Source organism: Sesamum indicum, linkage group LG6 (assembly GCF_000512975.1).
Source record: "Sesamum indicum cultivar Zhongzhi No. 13 linkage group LG6, S_indicum_v1.0, whole genome shotgun sequence".
Classification (NCBI taxonomy): domain Eukaryota; kingdom Viridiplantae; phylum Streptophyta; class Magnoliopsida; order Lamiales; family Pedaliaceae; genus Sesamum; species Sesamum indicum.
The window spans coordinates 16,491,120-16,503,997 of record NC_026150.1 but is presented as its reverse complement, the minus strand read 5'-3'; the positions used below and the strand labels follow the sequence as shown (position 1 = coordinate 16,503,997).

Here is a 12,878-nt window from a genome sequence, read left to right as displayed (position 1 = left end):
CTTGATAGTTTTGATAATTTGGAAGATGGATCTTTGACTTGTTACGTACATGCGATGGAGTTGGTGATGTTAACTTCTTGGTCAAATTTATTAAGATTGCATTTGAATTAAAAGATTTTACAACAAATCCTTTGAGATTTTTTTGAATAATTTTAAACTTATGGGATTTTAAAATTTTCAATTCTATTTCAAACTATGTTTTATTGAATATTGATTGATTTCAAAATTCTTTTCAAATGCACTCTACGATTATATTTCGACAGATGGATTTGAATTTGATAGTAGGATTAGGGGAAAGAATTTTCAAATGATTCCAATATTTTGAAATCCACCAATACTTAACAAAATACATATAGTTCAAAGTTGGAGTTGAAGAATTTTGAAATCCTTCAAAATAAGAATTATCCAAGAAAAAGAAAATGTTACTAAATCCATCATTTTAAATCCACAAATCCAATTGTAGCCTGAGATTACTGTCATAATAATTAGGAAATTGATATTCACAGTTCAAAATATGTTGTTCATGCTTAAGAAACATAACGTAGTATGTAGAAGTGATCCGGGTTGGAGATCTAGGTAGCACGCAAAATAATCCGGGTCGGGTGTTGGACTTGAAAAGAAATAAAATTGATAGGCTTGCTGTGTAATCCGGTAACTAGTAGGAAAGCCAGTCCTCACTCAGGAATAGTTAAGCAAGCTACGGAGTCGTAGACCATTGCTTTAAAGACGGGATGGTTTCTTTCCTTCTGATCCTAAGCTATGAACCCATGGTCAAATGGTTTTCCGTGGTGGGCTCCAATGTTTAAGTCAATTCGAGAGATTGAAAGAAAAACTTGTAAGCTAATGTGTAAATAATAAATGATATACCGTTATTTGAAATAATTGGATTATTCATAGGACTAAATGTCTATATTTGTATGAGTCCGCGTGTCATCATCTCGAGCTTTCAAGTACAATAACATCAAACCAACTTAATTTCTGGTCTTCACCAGTTGAAATTAAAACACTTGAATCTTAGTCCTAATTGAGAAATGTTCCTTTTTAGGGGCTATTTTGATCTTTGAGTAAGAAATATCCCCATCAAGTAGGATGCTCCCTCTTATCTTTTGGGCTCTAACATCAATTCCTGAACAATTATTATGTGAATGTGTTATTTTTACATAGTGTAATGTTCTGTTACAATTTGATGTTGGCAGTTGGGATGGATATATATGGTGCGTTCATCATGATGACCTGCTCAATCACAAGTAATACTTAAATTATCTTTATCAGATGAAGTTTTGATCATGATGATGAAATGGGGTTGAGAAACATTTGATCGACGCCAAGTGATAGAGATTAGAGACCCTTCCGAATAAAGTAAGAATAGAATGGTTTGAGCGTCTTACAGCCCTCATTAAGATCAGTACAAGGTAAAGGCCATTATGAAATACAAAACAAAATACACATTATTAGTAAAAATGCAATAGTCCGTCTCTATGCAATGTGAAAATACATAATATTAAGCGCTGTAGATGGAATTTCATATTGGCACTCGTCAGAAAACCAACTCTTGATGATGCCCTGGTACATGCTATTTGGGGTTCGATGATCAGGCCACCTGTCCGCCAGCCTGAAGCCATATTTAGATGCCGCTGATAGAATAGAAGTTTCATCAACTCTGCGCAAAACATGGCATAGAATCAAAGCTGGCTCTGTGTTGTTTTCTGTAACTCTGGTCGTTGAAATCAATTCTCTAGCAGTTGCAAACAATGGTATGATTGCCTCAGGAATGTAAGTCACGTCTGTCCCAATTATGATGTCGAAGCCTTTCTCATTCAGTTCCTTGATGGCCTCTATGTCGTTTCCATTGCCCCATTCCAGTTTCTTCACCTTTAAAGAATCAAGAGATAGTGATTTGAGATTTGAGGCTATATTTTCAGTCAACAAATCAAGTGCTTTTATGTCTCCATCAGTGGCAATCACAAGGTTAGCGGATCTAGCAGCTACCATTGAACAAATTCCCCCACAGCCACATCCGAGTTCTAAAACCTTTTTCCCAGCAACAATCTCTTGATTTGCAGCAAGGACAGACGCCATTAACCTTGCTGATTCCCACAGCATTAAGCCGGTTGACGTGCAGGTGTGTTGATACTCTTTCGAAAGTACTTTTATCTTGAAAAGGCAGTCCCTTATAGTGAGTTCGATAATCTAAGAGCAACAGAAAACAATTGTTCAGATGAGGGCCTCTAAGCGGAAGGAATAAATGTTAGCTAAACATGTTATTATGTACTTGTATAAATGAAATTGCAGAGGAGAAGCTAGGAATGCTTCAGTACCTCTTCACTGGAAGATGAAATACCAAACATTTCAAAAGCCATTCCCTCCGACATATCAATTTCAAACCCATTGATATCATTTGTTCTTTTATCACAATCCCCTTGTAAATCTGTTGGTTCATTTCCAGTTGAGGCACCCTCCCTGCTGTCGGTGTCAGCTTGCTGAAATACAGCTTGAACCCACCGGCTGTAATCAAATTGCAACTGTTATGTACATCCATTTGCAGTTTTTGTCCAATTGACTTGAAAATTTCCAGTATCACCATGCTAGGTATCTGTGTAGCCTATTGTAGGGCAATTGCTTAAAACGGACAAAAATGGAATTGTAATCCTTTTTTTTTAATCATAGAAGATAATGATGCCACAGAACGTTTCTGCATTATTCTAGTGAAAGAATCTTCAATTTATAAACAGTTGCACTTTACAATACTCTCCCCCAGCTGTATAAGAAAAAAGGAGGAGCTTTTAAGATAGTAAAACTCAACTTCTTACCGATTCATTACGATCTCTTTTGATCTATTTTCCACTTGCTTGCAACACAGGACATGTTCTTCCATGTTGAATCCATTTTCTTTGAAAATATTCCTCAAGAACTCATCAGAAAAGTAGAAAGCTCGCTGGCAGCAAAGTAGATGCTGTAAGGAACTGAATACATTCTTATAAATTCAAGAAGCACTCATCTAAGGAATGGAAACTTACAGTGCCATCACCCCTAACATAGAAGTTTTCGCTGATCTTTTGTTCCTTGCCAGTGAACCTTTCCTGTTGATATGACAATATACATACGGGGTCAGAACATTTCAATACTGAATTAAAATATATTTCTACTGTTTCGAAGTTTTAGATGTAAACTAAAGGCTATAGCCACAGAAAGACAAAACACAAATGCCAAATGTAAAAATCCCACACTCAGGAACAGATTCTTTTGAATGTTATGCAGTATTACATGACTAATTATACTATAGGCATAAAAGTGAATTACAAAAGTTACTACAAACAGGCGAAACAATGTGTTGTCAGACCAGAGTCCTACCTGAGCAAGATCACCAGTTGCATAATCACGAAACAATATACGACCATTTGGCTGCGCATCGAAAATTTATGTTGCATAAGCGAAATTTAAGTGTAAATGGAGCTCAATAATGTAATGCAATTGTGGCATAACTTCAATACTCACCTTGAGGACTTTTCTGATATTCTGCACCACCATAGGCATTTTTTCTGGGGATACTGCAGATAAAACAAATATCTACTTAAAAATGTCAGCCAACGTGCATTAACAGCAACATCCTCATTTATCAGAGGAAACACAATTGGATCGGAAAATAAATAAATTATATATATATATATATGCTCTTAGAGAAGTAGTAAAAACAATACATACATATACACGTATATATACATATGCACACAAGAATCTGTAAAAGAGCACCAATTACATATAACATAACTATTACCATTGTTACAATGTCCACTGAAGAAGGAGCAACATGCAGGGATAGGTCATCTATGGTAAGATCACAAACGAATGCATTGACTCTGGCCTCTGTGAAGTCCTTGTGCATCTAGAATGACATCCAGGAGAAACTACAAGTTATAGACCTCGCCATTTTGTGTTGATTTCAAAGTAGGGGCAACAAAGGTGCGCGTATTATTAAACAACAATCCCTCAAAATAGAACATGTCAAACTGGAAAATCAGTGTGTTGATAGTTGCAAACTGCCAAAGATCTTCTTAATTGGAACTTGTAAGTTGCATCACTCCAATATTAGGGAGTGAAATAAATGAAGGATGTACTGTATCACTCTTAGAACAACAAAAGGCAACAGATCTAACCTTAACCAAATTTACAGCACGTGGTGAGAAATCACAAGCATGTATAAGTATATCTGGGTAGGTTGCAAGCAAGGGAAAGATAGTATTTCCAGCTCCACAGCCAACCTGGTAAAAGCAATTGCTGCGTTCATCAATCAAGCAACAAAGTAAAATGAAGTTTAAACACCTTAAGTGCATAAAATTGAAATGCAAGGGTATTTCTAACAAGGACTAGTGACATAGAAAGGTATATCAACCCTCCCCCCTGCAAATACAATTTCAGTTTTGTGTACATTGTATAAAGCACAGAACTAGCACACTAAAATATGACAAAGTTAAAATCCTAACTAGTGGGTGCATTAGAAGATAATACCTCTAGAATGACTCTTCTTCCTTCTCCCTGCAAAAAAGAATGGTCAATTAATTAAAACCTAGCACAAATAACAAGTACTGTATAGGCATCTTTTGCACTTACAGAGAAGTGGTGTCCCCATTCTTTGTCCAAATAATGACGATCCTTGAAGAACTGGAGAAAGATAAAACATTAAATCACGTCAGATATCAAGCATTTACCAGGAATGACATTAAGTGAACAGGGACTGCTTTCACGCAAACCCCTGTAAATCAGGGTCCGGTTCTCAAAATCTGCAGAAACACTATACATTAGCAGTACCCAATAGAGAAATTCAATAAGGTAAATTACTTTTTCAGATATCATGTAAATCTAAACCATGGCAAGACTCTTGCATTCCACAACAATAACTCAATTACCATACTTAAGGTCATGCTATTAAGAAACTGACCTTGTCCTGATGGCGTTTATAAAAAATGTCCCAGTACTTCTTTGCATCTTTTTCATACTTCTCTGGCAACAAAGATATCGATTTAGCATATCAAAGCTTGATTTCAAACTACCACGGGGACTTCTTTGAAATGGGACGAGAAAATAAAGGTTGAAAGAAATGTGACCTCTCCAGAAAGCCGACACTTCATCATTGGAAGGTGAATATATTTGTATCTTTGGTTGTTGGGGTTGTTGATTTTCACAAATGCTTATTTGTGCGTTGGATGTGGATTCCATTGCTATAAACCTTGTTCTACTACAAAAGGAACTGGATCAAATAAGAAACCCAGAATTCCAAATCAAAGCATTATCAACCTTCGACAGAACAAATAATCCAATAAACGAGAGGCATTATAAGGGTCCACAAATTCATGACGTAAAGAAAAAGTTGCAACCTTTGTCGAAGTTCCATTTCATTACTAGAAAATTTTCAAGAATTAGTAAATGCAACAAATATCGAGAAACTGAATCTTCACGATCCACATTCAACTATAAAGAAATAAATAATCAAACTGTCAGAAAATTTGGAGAAATCCCATCACATAAATTCCAAGAACAGGCATATCAATACTCAAGGAATAAGATTTAACAGGGAAACAGAAAAAGAAAAAGAACCTTACGGAAGTAGGAAGAGATGAAAATTGCAAGCTGAGCTCTTAGGCCAATTAACGCAGAAATAGCAATCGAATAGCTTTTTGCGCCAATAAAACAATGAACTTTTCCCCTTTTGTTAGTGGAACAAACAAACTTATTCTTTCCCTCAGGTTCCTGAAATTTGAAGGAGGAATATACTGTTGCTAAGTTGTGGCTTCAGGTGGAACTCGAAAATACTGAAGCCATCTCTATTGGAGAGGATGCGATGGAAGGTTTAATTACGCCCGGCGGTCTGCCTGGGGACGGTGCAGTCAAGTGTTAAACCCTTCTGAGAGGGCCTTTACTCCTTTTTACTTTATCTTTTTCCTCTTTATATTAAGGAAATTAAAAGATTATTTAAAAATGCTCATATAAGATGGTGGTCACACGAATTAACAACTTTCACTTGCCATATAATTAATTTATTTCCATCTTCATCCTCATATTTTTCACTTACTGATAAATGCATAAAATTTTTAGGTACGTGTAAATTTTTGGGAGAAGGGGTGGTGTATTCAAAACAAGTTCGTGAAAAATGCCTTCTTGTTTTTTAAGCAGTCAAAAATAAGTATCATTTTTAACATCACAAAAAGATAAATGCAGCAATCATTCTTAAGTTCCCTTTTCGGAATGTTGCAATTCTGCTTGGAGATAGAGAGGAGCCGAAGAAGAAAGAAGCAAGAAATGGGCAACAAGTGGGGCAACAAAGAATGGCATGTATAACTAGGATTATTGTCCTAAATGCAGTTGGAAAAAAAGAGTGGTGTACTCAGATTTCTGTTTTCACTATAAGACCAAAATTATTACAACAATCTCATTTGGACAATAATCGTCCAGACGACCTACGTACAAAAAGAATATCCTCATCATCCCCACCTTGAACATTTCTTGAGTCCAATTACGTAATGACTATGATAGTGCTAGTCAGGAAAGATCGTCCCAGAGCTGATATGAAATTCATGCAAGACCTACTGGAAGTGCTTTGGGATGTTACATAATTACACTAACCAAACTGTATGGAGTCCTTATCTGAGGATTATTTCATAATACTGGTGATCTTTGAGCATCTTCTCTTATTGTTGTCTTCTCTTCCTTTTGAGGACTAACATTGTTCTGTTCTTTCTCCTCTGGGCTGAGACTCGCAGTTCGTTCAACACCATGGAGGACCCCATTTTCCACTGTCGGAGAATTACCGTTCTCTGCTACATTCTTGGCCTCTGTATTATGAACAGGTTTTGGTAGCTCTCTCGAGGTTGAGGTTGCTAGTAGGCGGCTGATTCCATCAAATAAGTTCTTGGAATCTGTGATTAGAGCAGCCCCACCAGGGTAACATCGATTAAAGCATGTAGCACAATGTGGAAAAGCAACCTGCATGGAGTGAACAAAGTGCAGACTATCATTTGAAGAAAGAGCCTATATGTACATAAAACTAAACAAATTTGTTGAGAAGGTCACCTCAATGAATGATTGGCAAAGTTTCAGGAAAAGTACAGATTCATTGTCTCTGAGCATCCTAGTTGTGTTGTACCTCAGTAGAGAATCAGAAACAGCCTGCAAACCCTTAACTAATTCTTGAGCAAGTACATTTTTTAGATTTAGTGGAGCACAAGGACGTAGTTCATTCATTGCAGCAGATACACCTGCCACCACCAGATACACAAATAAAAGAAACACAATATTGCTATCATTTCACATACCAAACAGCGACATTTAGGAAGTGTCCAATTTAAACACAAGGAACAGGTCAAATGGACTTCAAGCTTACCATTGATAAAAACAGCAAGAGGTGGATGCTCCATCAGACTTGAAGGAGGAGTAATATCATCTTGACTTTCTTCACCCAAGCTATTGGCAGGGAAGCCAACTGCTGGCAGTGGGACCCAACGATGAGAATCCAGGACTAACTGGATAAATCAAAACATTCATGTCATAAATCTTCAGCCAAGAACGATAGAGTTTCGGAGCTAGGAAGATTACAGAGATCCAAATCACATGCCTAACAGAAAAGCAGGAAGGAATTGCGACAATGTAGTGTATGCCTTTATTTTCTATTGGAGATCATACCTGAAAATTTTCAACAGCTGTACTCATATTCTTCGCAAATAAATTAAGTACTGCTCTGTTAAGAATAAACACATCTAGAATGAGAATTGCCAAATGCCTAAAGTGCGTTAAAGAAATCTAAAAGGGCAATGTATATTTACTCTTCAAAAAGAGGCGGTAGCAGTCCTCGGAAATCCAATCCAACCCATCCAAGACCCATAGCACAATACTGTAAACCAGAAGCAGAAGATAAAATATCATCATATTTTAGATTTACAAATCATATGTCACTTGAAAAAGAATATTAAACAACTCGACAGCCATGTTCATGCTGACACCAAAGGGGAAACTTTTTATGCAGAGATATCCATTTCACCATGATGATATTTAGGGAACCTCAAACATATATGCATAAGTATGCATTCTAGTCCAGCAATCTGAGAGTAATTCGATTTAAGGCCTCTTTTCTTAGAGGTGGAGCCCTTCTCTTTATGTTCTAATAAGAAACATCGTGAGATGGATCCAAAAGTTTCTTAGCAATCCCATCAACACGGTGTTAACAGTTTACTGATCATTCAAATGTTTCAGAAGAACAATAAGCAACAAATGACTGGAGTAAAGATAAAATGCATTTCTTCAGCTTTTTTGTCTCTAAAGTTTTTGGTTTTAAATTTTGTAATGAAGAAAAAGAAATACATTCTCCCAGCTTCTTTGTCTTTAAACTTTTGTGCTCTCTTATTTTTCAATAAATCTTTGGCCATTTATCTGAATACTATTGTCGGTAGGGATAACACTTTTTTTTAAATAATAGAACAATAACATAACTGATTCTCACCATGCACTGATCCAGAATATTTGACAAGGATCCACCTTCGGTTATCTTCGGAAGCATCACTTTAAGACTCTTCAGGTGCAAGGTAATCTGATGCATGGCCCAGTCAAACAGAAGGCCACCATCGTAATTTTCTTCATTCCCTGACGTGTCATCAGCAAATATAGCTCGATATTGGTTAACAACATCAAAAAGATGCATTCTGTGACAATTTATCATCCCTTTCAAATATTCATAAGGATTTCTCTGGTCTAAATCATCAAGTGTTCCAGTAAGCCAGGCTTCACGGCATCTTAAAAACTGAACACCAGACAAAGATCATTAATTAGAAACTTATACCTTGAAATTGTAATGACGAAGGACTATAAACACCAAGATAAAGTACAATCCATTTACATGATAAACACAAATCTTAATAAGGCTACCTGTAGGCGCATTTCATACTCACTGAACACTCCTATTCGACGTAAATATCCAATTATGCGGAGGCATTCTGGCAACTGCGAGGAAAATGATGAGCAATGCTTAATCACATTTAGCCCACAACTTTACCTCAGTTCTCCTATCCACATGCTTAACTTGAAATAAGACATAGTACCTGAATATTAGATCTAAGTTTCTGGAGAAGCTGAGAAAGAAGAGATTGGGTGGTCTGCTGAACTTCTGTGGCTAGGGCCTGAATCACAGGAATGCTTTTTTGAAAGAGAAAACAGAAAATAGTGCCTCAATAAATGCATCAAGCAAGTTGCAGATGAAATAGATTACATGCTGCTAAGAGAATCATAGAAGAAACTCACTTTGGGTGCATTGTAGTAAGCTTTCCAACGAATGCTTCTAAGTCAAGAGCTTCATCGTAATTTCCATTCCTCACACATCTGTATTCATATGCTATCTGATCATTATTTTGAGACACTTCAAGCTATTTTAGAAGACAACATAAAGTATCATATACTTAAAAGCAGACAAATAAGCTTGGGGATATACGTGTCCATGAGTTGAGGAATTTCAAGCAAATCAAGCAAAGTACTATGATTTGCGAGTAATGTTTGGTTCATCTTCCTTTTCTCCAAAATATGTTCAGCCGAATCAACAAATTCAGTGCAGCCAGATGTTAGTGTTGGAATTTCAGCTATCTGCAAATGAGGTAAAAAACAAACATCTAAGAATCTCCACGAGTTCATTTTTGTCTCAAATATTGAGGATACACGCACTATGAAGGAAAGAACAATGGTCGTACAGGTATTTCATGTGTACGGCACTATCTACCCAATTCAAGCCTCAAAATTTACCCCTGTTAATTTCGTAAGGATAAAAGATTGGCAGTTTTTTGTGATACCAAACACTTTTTATACAAAACTTTCATATTCATCCAAACTTCTTGTCACTACATTATTTTTATTGCATCCAGCAGGGAGAGGAAGATACTGAGATTCATGCAACAGAATCTGCTCATCCATATGAAAATTGACTTATTGTTGTTAAGATGTAATTTGCATGGGCACTTATGAAAGATGTTTTTTAGGCTTTATTTTTCCAAGTATTAAAACTCCAAGCTTTCAACTTTACCATATTTACACTTAGCTAATTGCGTCCATATACAGAGAGGATTGATTAGGATTACAGGAATAGTACTGCCCATGTTACACTCCATAACAATCGATGAGCATCCGGATGCTGCAGATTTAAAGCCTTGTTAAGAAAATGACTGGTAAAAGTTCCGCCCTTTACAATTTTCTGTTACGCAGTAGCAGATCTAACTGGAGTGATAAATTTCAAGAAGGAATTTTTCCCCCCTCAATTTCACTCATTCTCATTATTCGCACTGGAGCAGCTTAAAATTAATCAAGTCCATCCTTAAAACCTCAAAAGTTAAAATAACAAATTCGGCAATTTCTACAATCGCAATGTCAGCTCATATAAAAATACATCAAATCAGATCAAATAAAAAAACCTAATAATCAAATCAAATTTACCAGAGACTCAAGATGCTTGTCAATAGCAGAAACTTCCTCTCGGATCTCAAGCAACGCATCCGCAGCTGCAATGAATGCACGGTAATTCCCCACAGCCACCTCCTGCATCTGCCGCCGTATTCTCTCCGCATCTACTCTTAGCAATTCCGGTTCCTTAGACAAATAAAACAAAGACATTACCTCAAGTTCCAAACCGGCACGTAATTAAGCAACTTAGGAGTGTTGGAATACCTTATGGAGGCGATCCAGAGTGAAGGAGAGGAGCTCGGAGACGTAGGGCTGCTGCGCTGCGGAGGCAAGAGGGAGAAGATTAGACATCGCCGCGGATACGTCGTCGTCGGGCAAAGCTTCTGGCGACGCCATTGCCGTCATTCTTTAAGTCCAGAATTTGATCGATCACTGTTAGAGATCTGGGAAGTGGGTTTTATGTGATTTTAAGGAGTCCTTTCCATTGGGTCTGGGTGATATTTTTTAGATTTTAAGGTGCATTTTAGAAGAAACAATATTTCGTTCCCTAAACTTCTTAATATTGTATTTCGGCCCCCCATTTTTCTGCCTAGCGGCGTAGCTATACTGATACACATGCCTAATAAAATATGTACCCAAAGAAAATAAAACACCCACATACTAACACTCTAATTAGCTCAATTCTGTCAATTTGATTTTAATTTCCTTAATTTATTTTATAAAATATAAAGTTAACAACTTAAATAGAAAAATTGACTATCCAAATAATAGTATAATATTTCATAAAAATATATAAATACAAATGAACAGTACTAGATTTTATTCATTCTAGATTAAATAGACACCAAATTAAATGCCCTTATTCTGAAATCTCATCTATTAAATTTGATTCATCATAGTCTAATTCTTTCAAATTCATATTTGAATTATGTCAATTCAATTTATCAACCTTATATCGGACTCCCCTTTGTCTAAGCCTCTTTATTTCCTTGTAAAATTGAATATTAATTACTACTAAAGATTATTCATGTTACTTTTCCCCATTAACAGTATAGTATAGCATTTATTCAAATATTGGAGTAGATAAAATTTGTGGGAAAATTCTTTCAGTCACAAAGTAAGTGTATCACACTTATCATGTGATTGATCATTTTTTTTTTAAATTTTACATCAATCACACTTGTCGTATGATCGATTTAAGTTTAGTTGAGTCAGATTTGGGCTAAATTTTCCCGAACTTCGTGACGTTGTTTTGGCTTTTTTCTTGTACTAAATTAGGCAAGTATACTTCAACACACACACACACACGTATATATATGCATTTTTGTTTGAGCTCTTGTTTTACATATGTCCTCGTATATATTTGTTTAAAAGTGTCACATGTAGTGTAACTTTGGACAATATGAAGTTTGCTATATTGCATTAAACTTCGGTAGATATAACTCGTTAGTCTCTCTTTGTAAATGGCTTTTCCAACCAGATCAACTGCAATATGAGATCATGGATTGAAGTGCTATAATGTTGATCAAACGAGTTTACAATCAGACAGTCAGGATCAGAAAACTGGCTTTTATTGTCCACAGAAAAAGTCAATAGGCAGACAATATAATCATGAACATGCTCATTCAACTAATGGTGACCAAGTTAGACATAACCCTTCCACAATTATTTTTTCAGTTTTAGGTACCAAGTACATGCAGTTGATTCACCTACAAGAGTACAAAACTTGGAAGAACACAAACATCAGGAAAGGAACGATGCCGGGGTGAAGGTCAGGAAGTGAACAAGTTGCTTTAGAAGTGTAGAAATAGTAGTATGGATAAGAGAAATTCTGCTGCAGCATTCCAGGTGGTACTGTGGTGCCTGGACTGTATACATATAGCTCAGGAGGTGGAGGAACGGCCCCACCATCTGATGGTGGCGGAGGCGCCGGATGAACTGGTTGTGGAGGGGAGTGGTGGGCTGCTGATGGTGGTGGTGTCGACTGTGGAGTGGATGGAGGTGGTGAGCATACGACAGGGCACGTTTCGCAGTTGCTAACACATAGCAGACCTGCTGATGAAACACCTGAGTCGCCTTCAGATTTTGAAGTTGAAAGCACAATCAAGACAAGAACAATCCAACTTTTTTTTTTCATGGGAGCAAGAATTCTTGAAGACTTGACCATTTGGTTTCCGTCACTCTAAGCACGGTTGGAAGTAATGCAGTTGTGGCTGATTACTAGCTAGCTTGTGGTGCTTGTGTGCAGTAATGTATTTATAGAGAAGGATGCCTAGATTAGAATCTGGAATGAGGGGCCGGAAGCTTCTTTATCCTATGACACTCAGGAGTGCAACAAACACAGATCAAACAATTATTTTCCCTTTTACTCAATTATTCAATAAACTTCGATTTATAGAATTTACAACGGGGAACCTTTATGGTTTTGCTAATGTGCAAGTTTTTAGGATGTC

The 12,878-nt window shown here is 36.7% G+C and overlaps 2 protein-coding genes across 8 annotated transcripts; both read right to left on the bottom strand.

The window, feature by feature from the left end:
- On the bottom strand, nucleotides 1,330-5,922 carry LOC105164656. Of its 7 annotated transcripts, XM_020695195.1 has the most exons (14): nucleotides 5,598-5,922; nucleotides 5,373-5,466; nucleotides 5,103-5,233; nucleotides 4,937-4,998; nucleotides 4,609-4,659; nucleotides 4,507-4,533; nucleotides 4,155-4,259; nucleotides 3,776-3,883; nucleotides 3,496-3,567; nucleotides 3,352-3,402; nucleotides 3,018-3,080; nucleotides 2,811-2,935; nucleotides 2,319-2,505; nucleotides 1,330-2,190 (listed from the first exon to the last, which is right to left on the bottom strand). In XM_020695195.1, the coding sequence occupies exons 2-14, from the start codon at nucleotides 5,387-5,389 to the stop codon at nucleotides 1,477-1,479; spliced, it is 1,713 nt and encodes a 570-aa protein (XP_020550854.1). In that variant the 5' UTR covers nucleotides 5,390-5,466; nucleotides 5,598-5,922; the 3' UTR covers nucleotides 1,330-1,476. The 7 variants fall into 7 exon arrangements, with proteins under 7 accessions (XP_020550854.1, XP_011081665.1, XP_011081666.1 ...); XM_011083363.2 differs by lacking the exon at nucleotides 5,373-5,466 and having other exon boundaries at nucleotides 5,103-5,245; nucleotides 5,593-5,922; XM_011083364.2 differs by lacking the exon at nucleotides 5,373-5,466 and having other exon boundaries at nucleotides 5,103-5,230; nucleotides 5,593-5,922.
- LOC105164655 (conserved oligomeric Golgi complex subunit 8) lies at nucleotides 6,322-10,919 on the bottom strand. Its single transcript, XM_011083356.2, has 12 exons — nucleotides 10,690-10,919; nucleotides 10,459-10,611; nucleotides 9,470-9,618; nucleotides 9,283-9,360; nucleotides 9,084-9,177; nucleotides 8,911-8,985; nucleotides 8,489-8,785; nucleotides 7,815-7,882; nucleotides 7,675-7,729; nucleotides 7,376-7,514; nucleotides 7,066-7,250; nucleotides 6,322-6,978 (listed from the first exon to the last, which is right to left on the bottom strand). Exons 1-12 carry the CDS (start codon nucleotides 10,828-10,830, stop codon nucleotides 6,652-6,654), a joined length of 1,761 nt encoding a protein of 586 aa, XP_011081658.1. The 5' UTR covers nucleotides 10,831-10,919; the 3' UTR covers nucleotides 6,322-6,651.